This window comes from Melospiza georgiana, chromosome 15 (genome assembly GCF_028018845.1).
Source record: "Melospiza georgiana isolate bMelGeo1 chromosome 15, bMelGeo1.pri, whole genome shotgun sequence".
NCBI lineage: Eukaryota > Metazoa > Chordata > Aves > Passeriformes > Passerellidae > Melospiza > Melospiza georgiana.
The window spans coordinates 13,997,780-14,020,134 of record NC_080444.1 but is presented as its reverse complement, the minus strand read 5'-3'; the positions used below and the strand labels follow the sequence as shown (position 1 = coordinate 14,020,134).

The 22,355-nt window shown below is 49.0% G+C and overlaps 2 protein-coding genes across 3 annotated transcripts in view; both read right to left on the bottom strand.

The window, feature by feature from the left end:
• Positions 1-1,430: 1,430 nt before the first annotated feature.
• Positions 1,431-17,898, bottom strand: RARS1 (arginyl-tRNA synthetase 1). Of its 2 annotated transcripts, XM_058034933.1 has the most exons (16): positions 17,837-17,889; positions 16,304-16,403; positions 12,745-12,879; positions 12,068-12,256; positions 8,786-8,897; positions 7,691-7,791; positions 7,152-7,273; positions 6,678-6,798; positions 6,270-6,399; positions 5,831-5,935; positions 4,782-4,960; positions 4,330-4,439; positions 3,614-3,719; positions 2,737-2,909; positions 1,919-2,166; positions 1,431-1,579 (listed from the first exon to the last, which is right to left on the bottom strand). In XM_058034933.1, the coding sequence occupies exons 4-16, from the start codon at positions 12,218-12,220 to the stop codon at positions 1,470-1,472; spliced, it is 1,770 nt and encodes a 589-aa protein (XP_057890916.1). In that variant the 5' UTR covers positions 12,221-12,256; positions 12,745-12,879; positions 16,304-16,403; positions 17,837-17,889; the 3' UTR covers positions 1,431-1,469. The 2 variants fall into 2 exon arrangements, with proteins under 2 accessions (XP_057890916.1, XP_057890915.1); XM_058034932.1 differs by lacking the exon at positions 16,304-16,403 and having other exon boundaries at positions 17,837-17,898.
• A 1,540-nt stretch (positions 17,899-19,438) lies between these two features.
• Positions 19,439-22,355, bottom strand: part of WWC1 (WW and C2 domain containing 1) — a 67,583-nt gene continuing 64,666 nt past the window's right edge. The window contains exons 21-23 of the mRNA XM_058034564.1: positions 21,494-21,724; positions 20,672-20,793; positions 19,439-20,185 (exon numbers count right to left, since the gene is read on the bottom strand). Of these exons, the coding sequence (XP_057890547.1) occupies positions 20,119-20,185; positions 20,672-20,793; positions 21,494-21,724 (420 nt within the window). The 3' untranslated portion in view covers positions 19,439-20,118. The remainder of the gene's footprint in view (positions 20,186-20,671; positions 20,794-21,493; positions 21,725-22,355) is intronic.

Sequence of the window (22,355 nt, the reverse complement as noted above, 5' to 3'; positions counted from 1 at the left end):
CACGGCCCCTGTTTGCCCAGCAGGGGCCTGAACCCTGTGCCCAGCTCTGAGGTGTCAGGGTGCCCTGACACCCCTGCCCTGCACCCTCAGGTCAGCCCTGGCAGCACAGCCCTGTTCCTGGCTGCATGGCCCCATGGAACAGCCCATGGGAGCTCTGGGCTACCCCTGCACACACGGACACCCCACAGCCCTGCTGTGACCATTGCTGCCCCTCGCCCCGGGGTGCTGAGACGCAGGGATTGCCTGCAGAGGGCTGTCCCCTCCTGCTGGAGGCCACAGCTCAGCGTGGCAGCCCCTGCCATGCCCGTGCCTGGAGGAACACCTGGGTCTGCTGCTCTGGCCCCAGAGCTGGACTGGTCACTGTGGCCACCGCTGGACTTCTGCCCCTGAGGGGGCCCCGCGAGCAGGACCCGGCTGGCACCGCGGCCACCCAGCCTGCCAGCTGGCACAGGTAGGGTGGGACAGGGCCTGGCTCTGAGCCCCGGGGGCAGGGAGAGCTCCATGGCACGGGAAGGGCACAGGGGGCACAGCACACGGCTGGGCAGCTGGTGACATGCATGGCTGTCACCCTGCTGGCAGCAGCGCCAGGCCTGGTGGGTTTGTGGGCAGTGCTCAGCCACAGGGAGAGTGTGTTTGCATGGGTCTGCACTTGGTGAAGTGCCAGCTGGTGCCCACCACATCAGGTACTGAGCAGCTGTGAAAGCTGAGCCCTCCCCAGCGCGCTGCACATGGCAGAACCTGATACAGCTCTCTCTATATACAGATATATATATATATACATACACATATGTACACATGCATGTCAGTGAGCACCTGCATCAATGCAGCACCTTCTCTCCAGTGGTACCACAGCTGCATTTTTGTGCTGCTTTAGGACTCTGGAAGTTTTCTTAGGAGGCTCACAGCAGAGCCTCCAACAAACCCCAAGGCAAAGGCAGGAGCTGTGGCTCCTTGTAGCTGCCCACCATTGATATGCACTGCACAAAGAGGTTTGCAACTCTGTAGGGATTCAAAACATTGCTGCTGAGGGGAAAGGCATTTCCCTTGTGTTTTCCTCAGAGGGAATGTAGTTTAACTGATCTGCTCCTCCAGGTAAAGCTGCTGCCTGCCTCCCTGCACCATCACAGATGACATCAAAGGCTGGGTGACCTGCACCTAAGGTAAAGTGGATGGAGGGAGTATGGATCGGAGTATTGCTGGCTCTGGGAGTGTGGGTGGCTGGAGGGTTCCCTGGAGGTACCTTTGGGTGTTCTGAGTTCAAGGGCTTTGGCTCCTGCACTGAGAATTGCTCTGAGCTGTGCTCACAGCCACTTGTCTGCCTCTGTATCTGCAGCTACTTAAGCCACACTCCTTTTCTTTCCTTTTCCCTCCCCTCTCTGCTTTTTTTTTTCCCTTACCACAACCCCACTCCAACAGACAGAGAGAACTGCAGTTGTTTAGTCCCTTTATTGTCATTCCACAGGGAACTGCTACATCCTCTGCACAGGCTTAATGCCCAGGATGTCGAATCCTTTGGCCATGACGGTGGCAGTGGCTTCGCACAGCAGCAGCCTCCACATGTTCACCTTCACGATCTGGCCTGGAAAACACAGACACAGGAGCTGGAGAAGCTGCTCAGAACAACAGTACACTTCCACAGGGGAAGCCCCTGCACCCAAAACCAGGCCTGGATGGCACATGGAACCCTTCCTGCTCTCCCCAAGCCAGGCAGACTGACCACCCCTCCTGTTTGCAGGTGCCTGGCTGCTCCCAGCTCTGCTCAGCCTTCCTGCTCAGTCATAACACAGTCTCTGTCAATCCTCCCACATGGACACAGCAGTGTGACAACAGCCTTTCCAACACAGGGTAACACCCTGGAGCTGGATGTAACCACAGGATGTGACACAGGCACACACAGCACCCCCTGGCCAGCACTCACCAGTCTGCCTGTCCTTCTCCACGCAGTAGCAGCTGTCATAGAACTCAGTGAAGGTGGTGGCCAGCTCATACAGATAGTCACAGAGTGTGTGCAATAACAAGTCCTCCAGGATCTTCTGCAGGATCTCAGGAAACCTCAGGATGCACTTGCCCAGCTTCCACTCCTTCTCATGGTCGAGGACAAGCACCTCCTCCCTGGCTGCCTTCCGCAGCATCTGCTCATCGATGTTGGCCAGGCGAGCAATGGCCCTGGAAGGGTCCAGAGCAGAGGCTGCTTGTGAGGGTCCCACTGCCCAGCCTGCCCAGGGACAGCCTGCTCGCCTGCCCAGCCTGCCTCAGGGCTGATGGCCTCCCCTGCCCAGTCCTGGGTGACCAAAGAGGACAGTCAGCCCTGGATCCAGGAGGGCACTGCAGAGGAACAGGGAGGGATGGGCTCAAGGCACCTGCATCAGCCAGGACAGCTGATACTGCCAAGCAAACCAGGGCTCAGGGTGCCAGAAAAACTGGGGTGTGGCAATACCTGAGCTGAGCAGCTGCTGGAACACATCCTTTTCCAACCACCTAAATCCTCTGCTTCCCAGAACTCCCACAGTTCCCTCCCTGGGCTACGTGTCACACAGAGGAGCCAGTTTGGGTGGCACTGGACACATCGTGTGCAATGACAAATAAAACCTTGTCCGTGGTGCATACCAGTGTAGCTGGCTTCTCTTACAAACACCCCCAACAGCACTGGTGTGACTGTCACCCCTTGGCCCACATGTCCCTTTGTGGCACAGCTGCAGAGAGCAGCAGCTCCTGCAGCTCCAGCACCCCTCTCACCTGATGCGTGTGAAGGCATAGAGCAGATAGGCAGCTGTGTTCCCTCGGTCATCCAGCATCTTGTCAAAGGAGAACACATAATCATTGAGCCTGTTGTGGGACAGATCTGCATACTTGATGCATCCAAAAGCCACTGATGTCTGGGCAGCTTTCAGCTCTTCTGGCGTCAGGACCTGGTGCAATTTGCAAACAGACAAGAGTCAAGAGGAAGAATGAAGCACAGTGCACAGCCTTGGCCTCTCAGCAGGGCTCAGGAGGAGAGCCCAGGCTGCAGAGGGCATTCACCCACCTGGAGCTCAGTTCACACACACTTCTCTGCCTCAGGGCACCAGACAACCCCACACACACCCCTCACTTCTTCAGCAATCTACTGGCACCACAGCCCTGCCCAGGTTAGGGCTGACTCCCTCTCCTGACAGCCCACAGGACCTCTGTGCCCCACAGCCTGCCAGCTGTGATGTGCTCTGCTCCTGCTTCTTACATGTACATGGAACAAATGTTGGTTGTCCTACCCTTATGGAGCATTTTGGTCAGTCCAAACACTTACAAACCCCTCTCTGCTGGAACAATGGCAGCAGAGCAAAGCACTTTGTGCCTGACTCCTATGAGCCCTTTAGAGATTCTCAAGGTTTTGTTTTTTTTCCTTGCTTCCTCATGTTCCTGTTTAAAAAGGGACTTCTCCCTTCCCCCTACACTACCCTTCCCAATTCCACTGCCCCACACTGTGCTTGGTCTTTCTGTTACATTCCATGTCCCACACTACCCAGTTCTCTGCAGGCAGCAAGACAGACAGGAATCTCACTAAGCAATGCAGAGACCATAAGTCTGTGAACACATCTGGGAAGTTCTCAGGACAGAAGCAATCTGTCACAAGTACCTTGTCCCGTTCCTTGTCCTTCAGCTTGTCCATGGCTCGTTTCAGTCCCTCCTCCAGCAGGTCTATGAGACGCACCGTGTCCCCTGAACGAGTCTTGAACTTCTTCCTGAAAACACACAGCCAAAATGAGCACCTGCATAACAGGCAAAACACTTCCACCCTCTGCCTGGTGCCCAGCAAGCTTAGGGAAACAGCACATGGCAAATCTTTTTGTATTGAAGGAATTGCCATCACATGGACAGCTCCAAAAATGAGAGAGCACCCACAGCATGGTCAGCAGGAATGGCCACGAGGGACTCAACAGTGAGAACTGTCCAGTTCCAGGCATTAAGCAGCACACAACAGCAGTACCAGACTTCTCCCAACTTTTTGTTTTATCTACCATGGAGGTAGAGAGTAATGAAAATCATGGCCTTTACCACTGCCATCATCTCCCAGTGCCACATGAGCTTCCACCACCCAATCCAAGTGCCAGGCAGCAAGAGCCAAGCTCGAGAGGGAATGTGACCACAGCAGCAGTGACTGTGTGGCTCAAGGACAATGACACACAACACCATGACACAGTTACAGGTAACAGCACAGGAACCAGTGCTTTCTTTTGGGCTTTATTTTGGTGTGCCACATACATATTTGTCAGTGAATGAGAGCAAATCTCCTGCATTCACTCAAACTTTCTCTCCAAGGTACAGACAGAGGAAAAACACCCAGACACTTACTTGTCTTCTCCCAACACCACTCCAAAGGCAGCATGGGCCACTCTGGTGACTTTGGGATCATACCAGCCAATCATCTGTCCAGCTGCAAACACTGTTTGGAGATGCACAGACTGCAGGAAAATCAAACACCAACAACTGGTTTTCAATCCACTCCTCTGGGTGCAGTTTCTTCATAGCTTTATCCTAGCCACAATGATGCTCTCACAATAAGACTTAAAGTGTTTCCAGTTCCACAGACAAATTCTGCTTTGAAAAGTTTGACCTTTTCAAGAGTTTTCCAGCTCTACAGAAGCAGCAACTGGCAGATTCCCATCACTGCTCAGATAAGGAGTAAATACACCAATCACACTGAAGACTCCGTGGTGTTGTACCTGTGTTACTGCTACATCCATCATTTCACACACTTTGTGCTGCCCAGCACCAGCAGTTACAGCAGAGGGTGCTGAACTCACCTGGCCACTATCAACAACGTAGATGAGGATGTCACCCTTCTCTTCACACAGCCTGTGCTTCAGAGCAGCCAGGTCTGACGTGTCATAGGTGTAACCCCCGTCTGATTTCATGATTGTCAGCGGGACTGAGAAACCCGGCACGAACACGACCTTCCTGCCATCATCAACCTGCACAAATCCTGCCAAAGCATGGAAAACATTCTGTGGTGAACCACAGCAGGGAGCCTCTGGGCCAGCAGCAACACCTCCCCTCCCTGCTGCTCTTCCCCAGGAAGAAAAGGCCACACACTCACATAACCAAAAATATGAAAATACCTAAATGAGAACTCCCTTGTCAACACAAGTCCCATTCTGTCCAGCACTTCCAGAACTATGCACAAGTGACCAGATCTGCATAAATGTGGCCTTACCAGGAAGGACCTAATTCAAAAACTCCCATCATTTGCATCCAGATCTGCCTGTACAGCCACAACCCCATCATAAAATATGGCATTAAAGGCAATAGAAACTCTACAGAGGTATGATGAGGACTCTGCACAGAGTCTTTCTGAGGCGAGACAGTCAGAACACTTGAGATGGTGAGACTCAAGAACTGCAAAATCCAGACAGGAACACATAAAACCAGAGACTTTTTATGCTGCACTTGCCTTCTTGCCAGTTTCAAAGTCAACGTGATCCCAAAATCCCACTGTCTTCACAGAGACTTCTCAGACAAAGTCCCCACAGTCACAACACTAAGACTGGGTAGTCTGTCATATATTGCTCCTTGACTGTTTACTCAGAATACAATAAATTCCAGTAGTACCCTGTGCTACTGCCTCCAAATATCACAGGCAAACTGCTTTTGATATCAGCAAGAAAGATTTAGGCCTCCTGAAATGAGGAAAAGCCACAAAATGTCCTCTTAGGAAATGTGGCTGAGGAAAAAAGCAAAGATGGGGAAGATGCAACTTGAAAAGCATCAGCCCTAAGCCCTGCTGAATAGGATTGAGGTCACCATGCCCATCCTCACAGCTGCAGAACTTCTGATCCAAGACCAAAAGCCTCACCTTTATCTTCAAATTCTTTCACAATGTCTTTCATCATGTCATGGTAGAAGGATTCCCCTCTCTCAATGATTGTGATGTCCAAACAGTTGTAGATTTTCTGGAATTCTTGAGGGAAACAGAACATAATACTTACATTAAAGGCACATAGTGAGAACCAGTGGCATGTTCCACCAGAAGCAGTGGGTACAGCAAGACCCAAAAAGCATTATCCATTTCTTGGTCAAGACATCAGACTAGGACTCAGGAGAGAAAAAGATTTAGCTGCAAGTCTCCACTTAAGACAGCCCAGTACTTTGGTTGTACTGGCTTTTTGCTTTCAGCTGCTCTTAGCAGTGTGGCAGTGATTTTCAAGGGAAAACAGAAGGGTGTGCTCAGACATAAAGTGAGGAAAGCCACACTGCTGTACAGCTGAGACATGATTCCAGATGTGTGAAGTCACCTCTGCGTGACACATCACAGATGAGATTCCAGGCTTTAATGAAGTCAGGGTTTTTGCTCTGCAGCAGCACCACACATTGGTAAGCTCTCTTCTTAAACTCCTCCTCTGTGTCAAACCTCTGCTTGGATTCCTGCAGGGAAACACATGGAAAAGCACTGCTTTCTGCCCTGAAACAAACCACCACACAGAACAGGCTCTCCAATACGCTCATCTCTGACAGAAAGGCTGTGTGTGTGCTTACAAAGGCCTTTGATCATGCCCCATACAGACAGTTCAATACCAGATACCACAATTCATCACCCCATGGCTGGTTAGCACAATAATCTACTAACAGTGACTTAATTCTTTCATTTCTCCAAAACTATGCTGCAATTTGTAAAGCTCCTCAATCTGCTTTGCTACACATACCTTGTAAAAAGCTTGGAGGTCCCCAATGGGAGGAGAAACACTTAAGTAATCTGGAAATTTGTCCTGGAGGTGAGCAATGAGCATTCCAAACTGGGTGCCCCAATCTCCTAAATGGTTCAACCTTGGAACAATTGAAGAGGACAGTAATAATAATCTCTTAAATATATGCTTTAAAATACACACATTTTAAAAATATATATTCTAAAAGAAACACACATAATGCCAAACATAATACCAGAAACCCAAACAAACATAATACCAGAAACCCAGCCCGGGCACGCTCCCCAGTTCCACTGCACTGAAGCTGCTGCTCACCTTGATTCCTCACCCTGCTACACTTGCTCTGCTTAGTATCAACTACCCATAAAGGGTTATTTGCTATGTGCTTATAAACTAAGACAAATACAGAGCAGAAGAGAGAGACAGGACTGCACAAAGAGCCCAGCAAGCCCAGCACAGCAGGCAGAGCCTCACCTGAGAACATCATAGCCCACGAACTCGAAGAGGCGGCACATGCTCTCCCCGATGATGGTGGAGCGCAGGTGCCCAACGTGCATCTCCTTTGCAATGTTGGGGGAGGAAAAATCCACCACCACCTTGGGCACAGAACCAAAGGGACACAGGAATGAAAGGCCATTCCCACACCTTCATGTGTTTGATCTGGGTTTTGTTAGGGGGAGCAGTGGGAAGGAGAATCACCCCTGCTGACCCTCAGAAGGAACATCAGAGTGAGCGTTGTGCAGCACAGCTGAGGGTCAGGGATCACTCCCAGAGTGACCTGGGCACAACCCCCACCCCCAGGGAGCCCCATCCCTCAGCCACCAGAGACCACAGCAACTACAAGTGATCCACCCCATGGCCCCCAGTTCCTCTGCCACATCCCACATACTCTGCTCTAACACCCTGCTGACATGGACATCTGCTCAGCACATCCCTTCAGGGGGGAATTTAAAAGACACTGCAGTCCAGAACATCTCCCCTGTAGCAAGGTGGCTGTGTGCTTACTGCTGTACCTTTTTCCTTTTGCCAATAGCTGGTGGTTGAACTCCATTGATCAATAAACTGCTCAGCTGCTTCGACACAAAATCCTTTCTCAAGTGGACATTGATAAAACCTTTGCAGAAACAAACCAGCAGTGAGTGCTGGGGCTGCAGAAGTGCCTCAGATTGTTTTTTGTTTCCTTCCCCCCCTGGATTTCTGTTTTCATGCATCAAGCACAAGAGCACACCAAGTCAGCTTGACAAAACATTTTTCAGTCACAGGACAACAAAGCTGTCACTTGAAGACAATTTCTGTTCCCAGATTAGAAGAGTCTGTTCACATCACTACAGCCTTTACTGCAGGAGTCAGATGCTGCAAGCTACACCATTGACATAACTCCTTTTGTACACTGTCACTCAACAATCAATTTATAGAAACTATTTTTTGTGAGAAAATAAGTCATTTGGTTTCCAGAATGCAAAACCAAATGCTGCTTTATATTTTATTAAAAATTAATATCCTAAAACATATAGTTTCATCTGGGACAATTCATGTTCATGGTATGACACTGTCTTACTTCTCCTGCTTCACAGAGCCAATGAACAAGCTCTAGCTCTAAAAGGGCTGTGCCAGGGGATTTTTGTGTTTGTGCTGAAGCCCTAAGGAATATGAGTCCTTTTATTTTTCCCTGGGTATCAGGGACAAAACAAATGCAGCAATTAATAACCTCCATGCTACTCCAGCTTCTCAGTTCTGAGAGGACAAGGTCTCCTCACCATGCAAGCAACAGCAAGAAGGGCTGTCCACTTTTGCTGTGATTTCCTGACTGTGGCTTTCTTCCCATCACCAATACTGAAAGAGGAAAAGCTGCTCCCTTAAGGATCAGTGGACAAATTGCTAATTAAAGGGCTCACCATCATACCTGCCAATTTTAATACAGAAGTAGATTCTCTGCTGCTGCACAAGTCTGAGTGCTACAAAGCTCACCAAGACAGAAGAAGCTAATCCACTGTGAAACTGCAGTTTTAAAGCACAAAACACTAGAATTGAACTCAGCTTCCCTCTCACAATACAACTGCCCTTTTTGCTTTAAGACATACAAAGTGTGTAAAATGAAAGTATCTTACCAGGACCAGCAATTTCAACCTTGTCAATGCATTCATTGGCAGGAATGTTTTTTACTATTTTCTCTGCAATTTCTCGTGGGCTAACCTTCTGTTCCCTGGTTTTGAGCAGTATCTGGAACACAACAAAGATCAAGGAAAATTCAGTCCTCTGAGCAAAACATCACAGATACTGAAGCACTGAAACATCCTCATGGTCCTTCATAATACAGAGATGCACACAAAGAGAAACATCTCTGGCCAGTTTTACAGATTAGATCAGTTCTCCACAGCACAAACCTGACTGGACCCAACATTCACCTCCTCCTGCTCAGACCTCCTCCTTCTTTCTATGTCAGAAGAAAATCTCCAAGCCTTTTTTCTAAAACCTGCTAAGTGCTTTGGTAAATTTATGTTTTTCTAAGCTAGTAAAAAGGGACAAACCCTTTAAAAAGCAACATAGCTGGCACAGTCCTTCAATGCTTCACAATCCTGTTGATCAGTCTCATGGGTGTCCTCAGCTCTGCCAGCATTCACATTTGAAGTTCTGAACTGTGCCTCCAGCAGATGCTGAGTGTGGTTTCAGAGCAGGTCTGTTTATTTATGATTAAACACAACCAAAGCAAACTGCCTTCAGTCCTGTCTTAGTCTCAAGCTTAATAAATAAATAAGTGAATAGATTAATAAGTGAATAAATAAACAAAATCCAACAACCCAAGCAAACAAAGATAATCCCAGCACTACCCAATTTTCTTCAAAGAGCATCAGAAAAACTGCTGTTAAAGTAGTTTTCCTTTTCCCTTGGAGACATGAGCAGTCCACTGTGAGGAACTCAAAGAAGAGGACAAAAGTTTACATACAATGATAGTATCAGAGTGGTTTGAGTTGGAACAGACCTTTGAAGATCACCTAGTCCAACTACACAACTTCCCTGTCCATTCCCAAAGCATCTTCTCACATAGCTTTTTGTAAATCTTACATAAACACCCTTTAGGAGGATTCTGTAAGCTAGCCCAACCCATCCCATACCAAACACTACATTCACACTTGTATAAAATTAACACAAGTATTTGTTTCTGAGCACATGATTTTCTGGTATTACTGTGATGTGTTTGAAAACAATCCCACTGAGGCCACAAAGATGATGGAGCTCTTTGTCAACTCAGAATTCACACTCACTGCTTGTATTTGCTAATTTACAGTCTGCTTTAAAATGTATTTCTACTAAAGTTTCAGTTTTCTGTTTAACCTGTCATACACAGGATCCTGACAAGATGGTAAAGGCTTAAAAAAGGGCAAGGAAAACAAACCTCAGTAGCTTTAGTGTTACTCAAAGTGCAAACTACAGGAAAAATAAATGCAAACCCAGATTATGGGCATGTTACACCAGATTACAGGCACGTTATGTGAACCATTCCAGAAATGGCTACCACACTCCTGTTGGAGCTCCTGGCTGAAGTCCCAAGCATTAATATGCTAATGAGCTGCCAGGAAAACAACAGGCGTTTGTGAGGGTCCTTTCCACATCAGCAGCCTGCAGGGAGAGGCTGCTGCCTGGCACGTACCAGTGCTGCCCCAGTCAGGGCACTTCCCACTCTGCTGGCAGTCCCAGTGACCCTGACCCGTGTTCCAGCTCTGCCTGGGGGACACCCTGTGAAGACCTGCACCACAGCCAAGCCCTTAAAACAGGCTGACAGAAAGTCCCAAGCTGCTGCTCTCATCCCTGGCTCTGCCGTGCTGACACACTGCCTGTGTGAGCACAGCCCCAGCCCCGTGCACTCCCTGCCTGCCCAGGAACAAACTCCTCAGCCAAGGCCAGCACTAGGAACTCTTTCCACCAGCACAGCTGACAGCCTGGAACTCGAGCCCTGGCTGGAAGGGGACTGATCAGACACCCAGTTATGTGAGCCACGCCGTGCTGGGAAGCCTGGGCTGCCCGAGCATCCCGACCGCGAGTTAATTGGGGTAACGCGGCGGTCAGGGAGCGGCAGTGCAGTCACCCAGGGTGGCACCACACTGCCAACATGCTAATGAGACTGAGGGGAGACACGGGCCCTGGGAGGGCAGTTCTGCCTGGCACCGCAGCCCAGAGCCTGCTGCCTGGCACGTATGGTGCCCCTGCTGCCCCAGCCACGCTCACTGCACGGGGACAGCTCGGGACAGCAGAGCTCCACCAGTGGCAGGACAAGTTCAGTGTCACAGCTGCCAGTCTAATGGGTTAATAAAGGTTAACTGACAACAGGAGGTGTAAAAAGAGGAGTTGCTTCTGTTTAGATTGCCAAATAAAAGATCTGTAATTACAAAGTGTCTACTTAGTCACCCAAAGGCATCAGTGCACTGAAAGTTTGGGTGTTTCAGCACCCAAGTTAGAACACACTACACCTTCTTTCTCCCACACCTCCTGGATTTACTTCAGCACAGTCCTGGCCCGCTGAGCTGGCTGAGCAACTGCTGAAGTGTCTCTGATTCTATTTAGGTTCTCTTTGGTCAAGCTGCCTGTACCCAGGGAATTAGCAAGAGATGCTAAATAAAGGACTGAGCCAGAGGAGTGTGAAGGGTAGTGCCTGAACAGCAACCACACCTGGCTGGGCTCTGAGAAAGCACTTCCTGAGCACACCCAGGCCTGACAATGCCCAGAGCCTTCTGGCTGGAGCTCAGGGAGGGCACTTTGGGATGTAAGACACATGGATCCAAACTCAACAGAGCACACAGGGCAGCACCTGGGCCCCTTTGCTCTGCTGTGTGTGTCTGTGGGCAGGAGGAAACCACAGCACCCACAGCAATGGGAGGTGTGAGCCCAGAGGGGCAGCTGGAGATGTCCCTTTGTCACCTGCCCTGTGAGAAGGGGGTATGTGCACACAAAAATGTGGATATATTACACTTTCCTGGCACTAGAGAAGAGCAGTTAGAGGTATGCAGGTGTTTCTCAAGATTTTGCAATTCTCTAGAATCATGATTTATTGTTTTGCTGTTTTCAGTTCCAAACATACAACTCACTAATTGGTAGTTAATTGCACATCATTAGTAAATCGATGCAGCACTTAAATCCTGATTTGATTTAGATCCCACGAACCAAGCACATTTTCTGTGCCACACACATTAACTCCCTCATACCAGGCAGCTGAACTGAGGTTTAAAGGCCAGCTCTGTAGAGGCCAATGCTCCCTTTAAAATGCCATTCAACACTCACTCAATTCTCAGCCCAGAACAAGTCTCATATTGCAACTCTCACTGTACTATCCCTTAGCTTCCAACAGACAACATCCCCATTTTGGCTTCTTCGTTGAAAATGTTTACATCATTTACCTGTGATATGCCCATGGCACTGTTACACTGGTAATCCCCAAATTTGGGCTGCTGACTGGGTGTCACCACCAGAGGAGGGTTTTCTAAGTCTGGGTAGGCAGCCTGAATGGCAGCTCCAAAGATCTCCTGGAGACAGCTGTTGATATTTATCATGCTTTTGGTTGATTTACTTCTTTCCTCTTGAAGGCTCTGAAAAAGAAAACCACCAAAATCCAGAAGGCTAATTTCCCAACATCTGAGGAGCTGTTACATCCCACTTTTCTCCTTGGCTGCCTGGCAAAGCACAGCTGACAGATTTGGCTGACACCTCTAGGCACAGGAGCAATGTATACAACATAAAAATCACATGATTCTCCTGCTGAACCTCCCAGCACAAACCTTCCCCTGACTGCAGGGCTGCATTACTTCTCACACCTGTGCTAGTGAGCCTGGGACAGATCTCAGCTGGGCCACCTGGTCAAAAACTGCCCAAGATATAACCATGTGGGCTTACTGATCTACTGACATCTTCCATAAAACAGATTCCTGTTCAAAGAATCAAGAAATATCTGATGTGTCACCAATTAACGTGTCAGAATGCAGAGCCAGCATGCTGTCACACATCACCACTTATTTAGCTTGTCCTAATGACAACAAAAAAACCCACAAGGTCCAGCAATGATTTTTGATTCCCTTACCTTCTTTAGGAAGTTTAGCCGGTACTTGAGTTTTGCGTTTTCGTCTCGCAGCCCTTCCAAACTCGGGGAGACTCCCAAGCACCCAAAGTTCTTCAGACGCTCAATTTCTGCACTTAACAACTTGATCTCGTTTTCCTGAAAAGAAATTTGAGTTGTCACACAGTAATTCCTGGAGAGGGGACAGGAGGTGAGGAGCTGCAAGATCTCAGGCACAGTGCTAGTTTGCCTTGGAAAGGTAACAGCAATGATATGTAAGGTGATTAATTCCAAATAATATTTGAAGATTTGTTTCTAGTTGTGTGAAAAACCAAGGATTCTGAAATACTCTTTAAAAAGGCAGTGAGAAAATATCAAGAAAGAAGTACAAGAATAGCAACAAGATAGGCTAATGAGATAGTCCCCAAATAAGCACTTTCTCCAGCTTTAACAAAGATATCAAATTATTTGACTCAAAATTCCCTTTAGCCTGTTTCACCATCTCACAGGCCACAGCTTCAAAGGAGGAAAGACAAGCTCAAACCCCACCCAGAGACAGGAATGCCAAAGTAGTGTGCTGCTCCACAGGGGCATTTCTGCAGGGTGCACCCACTTCCACCTGGCCACACAACCTTTCCTGCCCTGTCCAGGAAGGAAATCTATGTCTTCTCCCTTAAAACTGACACAAGGCATTCAGGAGCACTTGGGAATTTCAGGAGGGCCTCTATGTTCCAAACACACTTCCCTGTGTCCCACCAGACTTCACAGCCCCAACTCAGAACAATCTGTCAGCAGCAAAAAGGTTTGAAGCTGCTGCAAGGAGCAGGAATCTTCCTCACCCCACACCCTAGAGAAACCAAACAGCTGAAGTTTCATCTCTGTTGTCCATCTCTTGTCCTCCCCATAACAGGCTTTGTGCCCTGAGCCACAGGGCTGGCTCTGACACAATGCTGGAGGCTCCTCAAGGTTTGAGGGCCTTGGTGCTGCTATGGAGGGGCAGTGAGCACTGCCCACCCTGGCTTGTCACCCCCTTGGCTCCCTCAGCCAGGCTCTCCTCTGCCAGCATTTCCACAGCAGGAAGCAGCTCAGGCCATTATTGCAGGCCACCAAACCTTATCAAAAAGGACTCATTTACTTTGCTGCTCTTCAAACAACCAGACTATTTAATTAGGAAAAAAATTGGGCCATTGAATCTCTTGGTCTTGTACATCCACCTGAACAACAGCTCCCAGGAATGCTGCTGTAACTGCACATGCTCAAAAACCCAGGCTGAGGCAAAACAATCTAAAGATTGGCCTATTTGTGGGCCAAGCTGAAAATCAGTACCTTTGAGGTCAGTCTTCAGTTGTGCTTCAGTTTATGGCACACTTCTGTTACGACCTCAAGGTCTCCTCTGCTACAGAGGAGAACACAATGCTGCTTCCTGTACTTCGGATGTGAAGAAACAGGACTTTGAGAAAAAAACCCCAAATCTATAACAAATCCTCTGGTTTGGCATTTACACAACTAAAATCACTGAACAGCACAGCTGTACCTTATAAGCAACTCACTTCAAATAGTCCCATTTCAGTTTTTCTTTACAAAACTCAAGGCAGGTGTCCCAAAAATCAAATTTTCTGTCATTTACATACATACACAAACTTTTCCCCATAAGCAACAGCAAATAGATTTGTTCATTTTCAACTTTTCTTCCTGGCCTGATTTGGTAGCATTTCACATAGACCCATTTGTAAAATCTTCTATACTTCAAGTTAAAAAACAGCACAGGAGATTTCACTGTGTTTTTACAGCTGTGTCACTCTAAGTTTCAGTGCCATTACAGTGACATACATAAATCATCCCCCAAGCCTAGAATGTGCTTTAAACACAAGTGCAAAGGTATCTTCAGCCCCTAATATCACATAATCTGTAAATTCTGTGTCCACACATATTATCATCCCTCTAGTGAAGTCACCAGCCTCAGGACAGGGCTCCAGGTCCCCAAGGACAGTTCTGCATCGAAGGCAAACATTCTCCAGAACCAGAAAATCACATTCTGCTTTTGAAACTAAAATCTCTGCAGGTCCAAGCCAACCAGCAGCTCACAATGCTCCTCCTGCATTAGAAGATTCCACCCAAGTTATAACTGGGTTTTTTCAGTACCACTGACAAGCTTTACCAAAGAGGAATCTGAGTTGGATTTTCCTACATAATCACAAACACCTCTGGCCACCCAAGGGAGGACTCACAGGAGGTGACATGACCAGTAACCCACCAGAGGTGAGGACAAGGAAAGAGGTTTATCCATGTGCAGGGTCAGAAGCCAGAACCACAGTGCCCAGGAATCACCCACCCCTGGGCAGACATGTGGCCCAAAGAGCTCCTTTACAGGGTGACTGTCATCACTTGGATTTGGCCAGGAGATGAAAAACTCTAAAACATTGCCACAGTTCAGCAAGTCTCATCTACTTTTTTCCCATGACTGCATCAAACCAGCAAATTCCCAGCACTGGCACCTGGAGGCATTCAGGATGGCCCCATTTCAGATGTGGCCAAGCCCAGACTGTCACATTTTTCTCTCCTGTTTAGTGCTCCCCTTCTTCAGAAATTTCCATCAGGAGTCCTTATGCTGTTACCTGAGTGTGAACTGAGAGCAAAAGGTTTCACCATGGTAGCCAAGCTGCCTACCCCAGTGCTGCTGCTGCCATTTCAGTCTCCCTTATATTGTGCTCATCAACAGCTTGTAAAGATGATGAAATGAAGTCTTCATTCAAAAGGACCCAGCAGAAAAGCCTGAACTCAGCAATGCTTCCAGAACTGATGGGGCTGAGGTCTCAGCAGCTGGGCTGGGACAGCCACACAGCTGAGCACAGCTTTCATCTCCAGACTGGCAATGGGGGCACCCCTGCTCTGGGAACACCACTCAGCACTCTCCTCTCTCCAGTGAGCAGTGACAGGAGACAGGAAAATGGAATGCAGCTGTGTCAAGGGAAGTTCAGACTGGTTCAGAAGGGTTCCTCACTGGGAGGGTGCTGGTGCACTGAAACAGCCTCTCCTGGGAAGTGGTTGTGGCACCAATCCTGTCAAGGTTCAAGGAGCATCTGGAATATGCTCTCAACAATATGGTTTAGTTTTAGGTAGTCCTGTGAGGAGTGGGGAAGTGGACTTGATGATCCATGGGTCTCTTCCAACTTGAGGTATGCCATGAGTCTGTGACTCCTACACCCATAACCATGTTGTTGAGCTTGCCTGGAAAAAAGGTCTTCAGATGTTTACATCAGAAATGCCTCTCACCACAGCACCCTGTGATAAAGTTAATTCTCTACCAAAGATCTGTGAATGCTACATGTTATTGAAAGGATATGAGTCCTACATTCTTCCTAAAAAACAAACCACTCTACAAAACTTCAGCTAAGCCTTGTAACAACTCCTCTCTCATGGTACCATCCAAGTGAGGAAGAGAGACAATGCCAATACACCTCTGATCTAGAAGATGTGTGACTGAGAAAAGGAAGGGAAAAGCTGCTGTTCAGGTCAGGAGGTGTCACCTCCTGGTTTATTCTACCTGCACTCTCTAGCACAACTTGTCAGTAAAGGGTCATACCTGATGACCACCTCATGAGGAGCTGTGGGAATTACATGAGGCCATGCTGACATCTCCAAGGGCTCTTTGCTCAGCTCAGTACTAGAAATCTTCCCCTCACCTGTGAATACAAAAAAACTACAGCTTTTTCAAAGGACCAAAATCATCCTTACATTTTTCCTTAGCACATAAGACTGTCTTCCAAGAACCCTACTTGAGCAGGTGGGTAACATGAAACTTGCACAGGCTTCTGTCTCTGGGCTTTAACATGATAGAACTTTTCTCATCAAAAGAAAAAATCATAAAGGAGAGAAAATGGCCTGAGAGAGCATGGCAAAGGGAGCAGAACACCTCTCTTCCTTCCCCTCCTTGCCTCCTGCTCAATTTTATCTCTACTCCTACTCTGCCAAGCCCTGCTGAGCTGGCTGAGCACACACTGCTTGCTCTTTGTTGGGTTATTTTCCTGCAGGCTGGCTCCCCACAGGCTCCAGGGCATGCTGCAGCTGGAAACAGGGAGCATGTGGCTTGGAGTGACAGGCAGAGTGAGGCTCAGTAATTCTGCATGGCCTCCTGGAGTCGAACACTCCTGCTCCCTCCTGCTCTGCTTCCAGTGCCTGGAACCTGCTTAGGGACTGCTGATCAAACAGCAGCGACAACAACAAAGGGAGAACCACCTCGCCAGAATACCTGAGATGTCCTTCCTCTCCTAGCAGCAACAAAGGACAAAGGGAAAATCAAAGGCAAGGAGCTGCAGAGATTCAACTGCCAGATTTAAGATCTCATTGCCTGTCATATATTTGTGAGCAGGAAGCACACTCCAAAGTTGCTCAAGAGCACACAAGTATGGCAGGCAAGAACCCAAAGGCCAAAGTCCAGGAGCTCTCAGCTGGATGCTCCTGAGGCAATGGGCAAGGCATGAGAAGTGACCCTGGAGGAGTCACAGCTTTCCTGAAGCTGCCTCTGCACCCACTGTCATTGACCAGGACAGACCTGGCAGTTCTATTTTCTATTACTATGGTCACTGAAAAGGCAGAGGTGTCACCACATTTTCCCAACCCTAAGCACCTCGTGGCTGCAGCAAAGCTGTTCACCAGCGTGCCAGCACACAGGAGGCGCATCCCTCCCCGGCTGCCCAGGGCTCCGGGACCCGCCGGGCGATCCCTGCCCGGCCAGAGCACGGCACACACGGCACCGGGGCGGTGACACCCGGTTCTGCCGACGGCTCTGGAAGCATTTTCGGAACGCTGCCGCGATCCCGCCCTGGGTGTGAGACAGGGCAGCAATGGAGCCCAGCCCTCAGCCCGGCACCGACGGGAGCAGCCCAGGAAGCCCCTCAGCCCTGCCCGCTCTCCGCGTTCCCTTCCCAGACAGAGCTCCCGCTCCCGCGGTGCCCAGCCACCCGCCGGGGCTGCCGGCACTGCGCGGGCTTCGGTACCGGGGAGCGCTCCCGGGGCTCGCCCGCCACCTGCGCCCCGCGGCTGTGCCGGTCGGGGCTGTCCCGGTCCGAGCGGTGCCGTGCCCGGCTGTCCCGTCCTGTCCCGTCCGGCCCCGCACCTGCCGCGCCAGCCTCGCCGCGGACTGCGCCACGCGCGCCTCCATCCTCGGGCGGCCGGAACCGGGACCGGCAACGCGGGAACCGGAAAGCGGCCGGAGCGGCGCGGCCGCGCCTGCAGCGCCCCCGGGCGGCGGGGAGGAACCCGGAGGGGCGGCACGGCACGGCACGGCCCGGCCCGGCCCGGCACGGCACGGCACGGCCCGGCACGGCCCGGCACGGCCCGGCTCGGCACGGCACGGCACGGCACGGCACGGCACGGCACGGCCCGGCACGGCACGGCACGGCACGGCATGGCACGGCCCGGCCCGGCCCGGCACGGCCCGGCCCGGCACGGAACGGCACGGCGCGGAACGGCACGGCCCGGCACGGCCCGGCACGGCACGGCCCGGCACGGAACGGCACGGCACGGCTGCCCTGGGAACGGGGCGGCCTGGACACCTGCGGCGTGAGGGGAACGGGAACGGTGTGAAAAACGCATGTATTTTATGATTGGCTTTTCGCAAATATTAAAATGAATATTATATGTGTTGTGTTTTAAGTAATGCTGGATTAATTCTCTTAAGTACTGTGTTAAATATAGTTTTAGGTTATAAAAATTGTTAAAATAGAAACGATTCTATGTAGGATACTTTTTTTAAAGAAAGGACTCATAGTGAGATAGCAGCCACAGGACACCTGAATCTTTCAGAGAAAAAGAATTTATTGCCCTGTTATCAGAAGAAACAAACTTCTTCCCGCCTCGAAGGCGCTGTGAGTATTCAGAGGAAGAAGCTGGCGATGCCCAGACAGAATCCTGTATTTGAATGGAATTTATGCATCATGTACGAGGTGTATGACTGTGCTGTTGTTTTTAAGGGTTAATCCTTTGTTCACAGGTGTCTTTTTTGGGCTCGTGCTGCCCAGAAAAAGGTACCTGGACGTCCATAACTCTTTGTCTCTATTGTCTCATACTGTCCTAATTCAAATTGTCCAAATTATTGTTACTCTAATTGTATTACTATTTTTATAACCATATTATTACTATTAAACTTTTAAAATTTTAAAAACAAGTGATTGGCGTTTTTCACAAACAGGAAAGGGAACGGGAAAGGGAAAGGGGGAATGGAAAGGGAACGGGAACGGGAAAAGAAGGCAGAAGGAAAGAGGGAAGAGCACCCCCACACCCTCCCCATTCCATGTCACCACCCAGCACTTTGAGTGTCCCCTCCCCAGCAGGTGGGTACAGAATGGGCACAGGGAATGTCCAGCAGGGAGGAAAACCAGCGATTTCCCAAGGGAACGGCTGGACTATGTCAGGGAGGTTGAGGCCGGAGATCAGGGAAGGTTCTGGTTCCCCAAAGGCTGCTGGCACTGCCCAGGCTCCCAGGGAATGGCCCAGGGGGGACTGTTGGGGTGTCTGTGCAGGGACAGGGCTGGATGATCCCTGTGTGTCCCTTCCAGCTCAGGACATAATTCCATGATTATATGAAATGTGTCCATTACAGCATCTCCTGTGACAAGATGTGAAAAGCTATATGCTTCCAGCTGGCAACACAAGAGAACCCCAGTTTAGGTGCCAGGGGATGAGAAGATTCACTCAAGACAAAAAACAAGAAGGCAGGTTTGTCCAGAAAGGTCACTTTATTGGAAAAACCTAAAATGGACTTTAAACCTGCAGCCCTCCTCCCACAGCAGTGGTTTCAATGGGCTCCCCACGTTACCTTAACAGACCCATTACAGACATGAGCTGTAGTACAAACGTTAAAAGTGCAAGTATTCTGAACTTCACACCTACTTTTATGACCTGGCAGGAAACACAAAATGCTTCACAGCTCACAGAGAATTCGTTCACAGCACTTGGGAGTCCCAGCTGGCTCCCAGCATTCCCCACAGGGTACAAAATACATCACTCAGAGGAGAGTCCGATGCAGAACATCATAGAAGGTAGGGGTGAGGTTCCTTCAAATTTATTTTATTGCAGTAAAACCTCTAAAAGGTAGAGCTGTACAAAAAGTCTAAACAGCATTATTTAAGAATAACAGCACCTTACGCTGCATTTTGTTCTTATTTAAAATTCTATTTCCCAAAAATACATTCCTAAATATACAAACTATACAATCTTGTCACTTTAATGCTGGTTTCTGTGATGATATAACTTTAACCTAAAAATCTTCAAAACATCCACATACTGACAAAAGCTCTAATATACAAATGCCTTGGTACCTTCATAATACCACATAAATAACTTCAAAACCCAATCTGCATTTGTAGAATTGTCCAGAAAGCAAATACTTTATGGTGATCACACATCATCCGCAGAGAGCGCTGGGATGTTTATTCTTGGCCGTGTGAAAAATGCCATTTTCTCTCTGAAAGAAGATGATCAGTTGTTAATGCAACAGAAATTCTGCCAGAAATGTCCACAGGAGAATTTACCCCACCAGCTGTCCCCATAGGGAGCAGATGTATATCCTCTCACAACCTACACCTTTTATTTACTTATCAGATGAGTTAAAGCCACAATGCTGGCCTTACCAAAAGCCATTTCAGAAAGGCTCAGGGCTTTTTCTTTTCTGGGTCTGTTACTTAAGGAAGCAAAGGGCTGCTTGTGTGCTACAGAATTTGTTGCCAGGTAGGGAATGACTTGGAGGATGCTGCTTGCCTTGATCATGTGCAGTGCTGCAACTAATTCCCCCGAGTCAGACCTTATACTTGGATATGAAAATACAGAAGCTCTTATTTAAGCACAACAGTTAACTGCTTCTGCAGAGATCAGTCTTCCTCATCAGCATCTCAGTCACCCACAGAGAAATCATGGTAGTAGTCAACTTTTCCTCCCCTTTACCTAGGATTACCTGAATGACTGCACTTCCAGAGGCTCTTTTCGACTCTGCCCTCGCAGCCTGTGCACATCCTTGGCAGCAGCTCTCATCATTTTATCAGCCTTGAGCTCACACTTGTGCTCTGGATTTTGCACCTATGTGAATAATGGAGAAGAACTGTTTGTGTTTCTAGGAGGAATTTCTTATCCTGACTGACCTCCATTTCAGCTGCAGGGCTGAGGGGTCTCGAAACTTTGACTCTGGAAGTCAGAAGCCACAGAAGCTAAACTGCAGCTTGACAACTAACCATTCTAAGGGAGAGAGCTTTTTGTAAGGTGCCCTTCCTGCTTGTGGTAAGAATAATGGCTTCTGTCAGTTCTCTCTTTGTACCTTGACAGATCTTTTAAGGCAGAAGATCAGCACACACAGCACCCCACAGAGCACCTCACACCACCTGCCTCCTACCCCTGCTGCCAGCATAGCCTGGTCTCTGCCTGGTGCCAGCAGAGGTGCTGAGAAATCCCAGAAGCTGAGAAGGAGCCCTGTGCATGGGGGAGGGTGTGATGCAGAGGAAGGTAAGTGCCAACCACCACACAGCACACCTCCTGCAGACTGGGGGCACACACTTGGCACAACAGATGGCATCTGTGACTTGTCGCATTCACACCTCTGCTAGGGCAGCAAATCTCTCTGCTGGTGAATGAAAGGGCTCAGGTCTAACAGCTTGATAGAGCCATACGTGGCAGACAGGAGTGACTAACAGTGCTCAGGCTTCATTTACAGACTGTCCAAAGTCTCCTGTTCCCAAAATTTCCCCACCAAGTGGAATGAAACCCCAAGGCAGGTATGACTCACTCGTTTCTCCACAAGCCTCAGCAGCAGTCGAAACCTCTCATCATCCTTCACCCACTGCGGCAACTCTTTTTCACCCTGGTTTTGAGCTTGTTCCAGCTGTTCCTTCAGTTCCCTCAGCACTGAGATCTCCTGAACCAGCTGGTCGTGCCAGGTTTTGGAAGCCTGCAGGTCCAGCTCCAGGTCCAGCGAGGTGCGGATCAGGCGCTCGGTACCGAAGGCCTTGATTGAAGGCTGGGAGAGAAGGGGTGTGTGAGCACACTGAGGAGAACTGTCCCAACCACTCCATACACAAAGTGCCAAACACACTGTGAGACCCATCTTTCTAAAGCTTCTTTTCACACAAACCATCTCTATTGATCCTGCTTTCCAGTCTGTCTTGAGACAGATACCACAAACTCAAGGAATTCTTATAGATAAGTGTTTTCATTTCTGTGCTTCCACTCAAGTTCTCCTTTGGCAGCATTTCCAAATTGAACAAGTCTTGCTTGCACACCTTCCTCCTAAGTTTAATGTCTCATCTCCAGATGAATCCACAGTGCTGCAGAAAAACCTGTGATTCCTTTTTCCAGTAACATATTGCCTTCTGCTAGTTTCAAACACAAGCTGTCCCAAGAAAACCATCTCCTTAGGAGTTCAGTGTCAGTATCCTGGGGGGATTTTAGTGATTGCCATCACAATGGGCACAGGGGTTTATTGCGTGCCATGGCATCACTACAACAGGGTCACATCATTCTCAGCTTTTCCAGCTCCTCAAATTTATTATCAATACTTAAGAATCTCACAACAATAAACACAGCAAAACTGTTTGTGTTACTTCTCTGACAAGATGGGAAATACCAGGAACCATTTTCCTACATTAAAT

Bases quoted from the DNA above. Each gene is read 5' to 3' on its own strand.
- RARS1 (XM_058034932.1), bottom strand. From the start codon at position 17,881: ATGGAGGCGCGCGTGGCGCAGTCCGCGGCGAGGCTGGCGCGGCAG. The intron at 12,257-12,744 runs GTAAGGGAATCA...TTTCTTTTTCAG, and splicing joins GGCTAAACTTCCTAAAGAAG to AGCCTTCAAGAGGAAAGAAG. The intron at 8,898-12,067 runs GTAAATGATGTA...GTTGTGTTCCAG, and splicing joins GTGCCATGGGCATATCACAG to ATACTGCTCAAAACCAGGGA.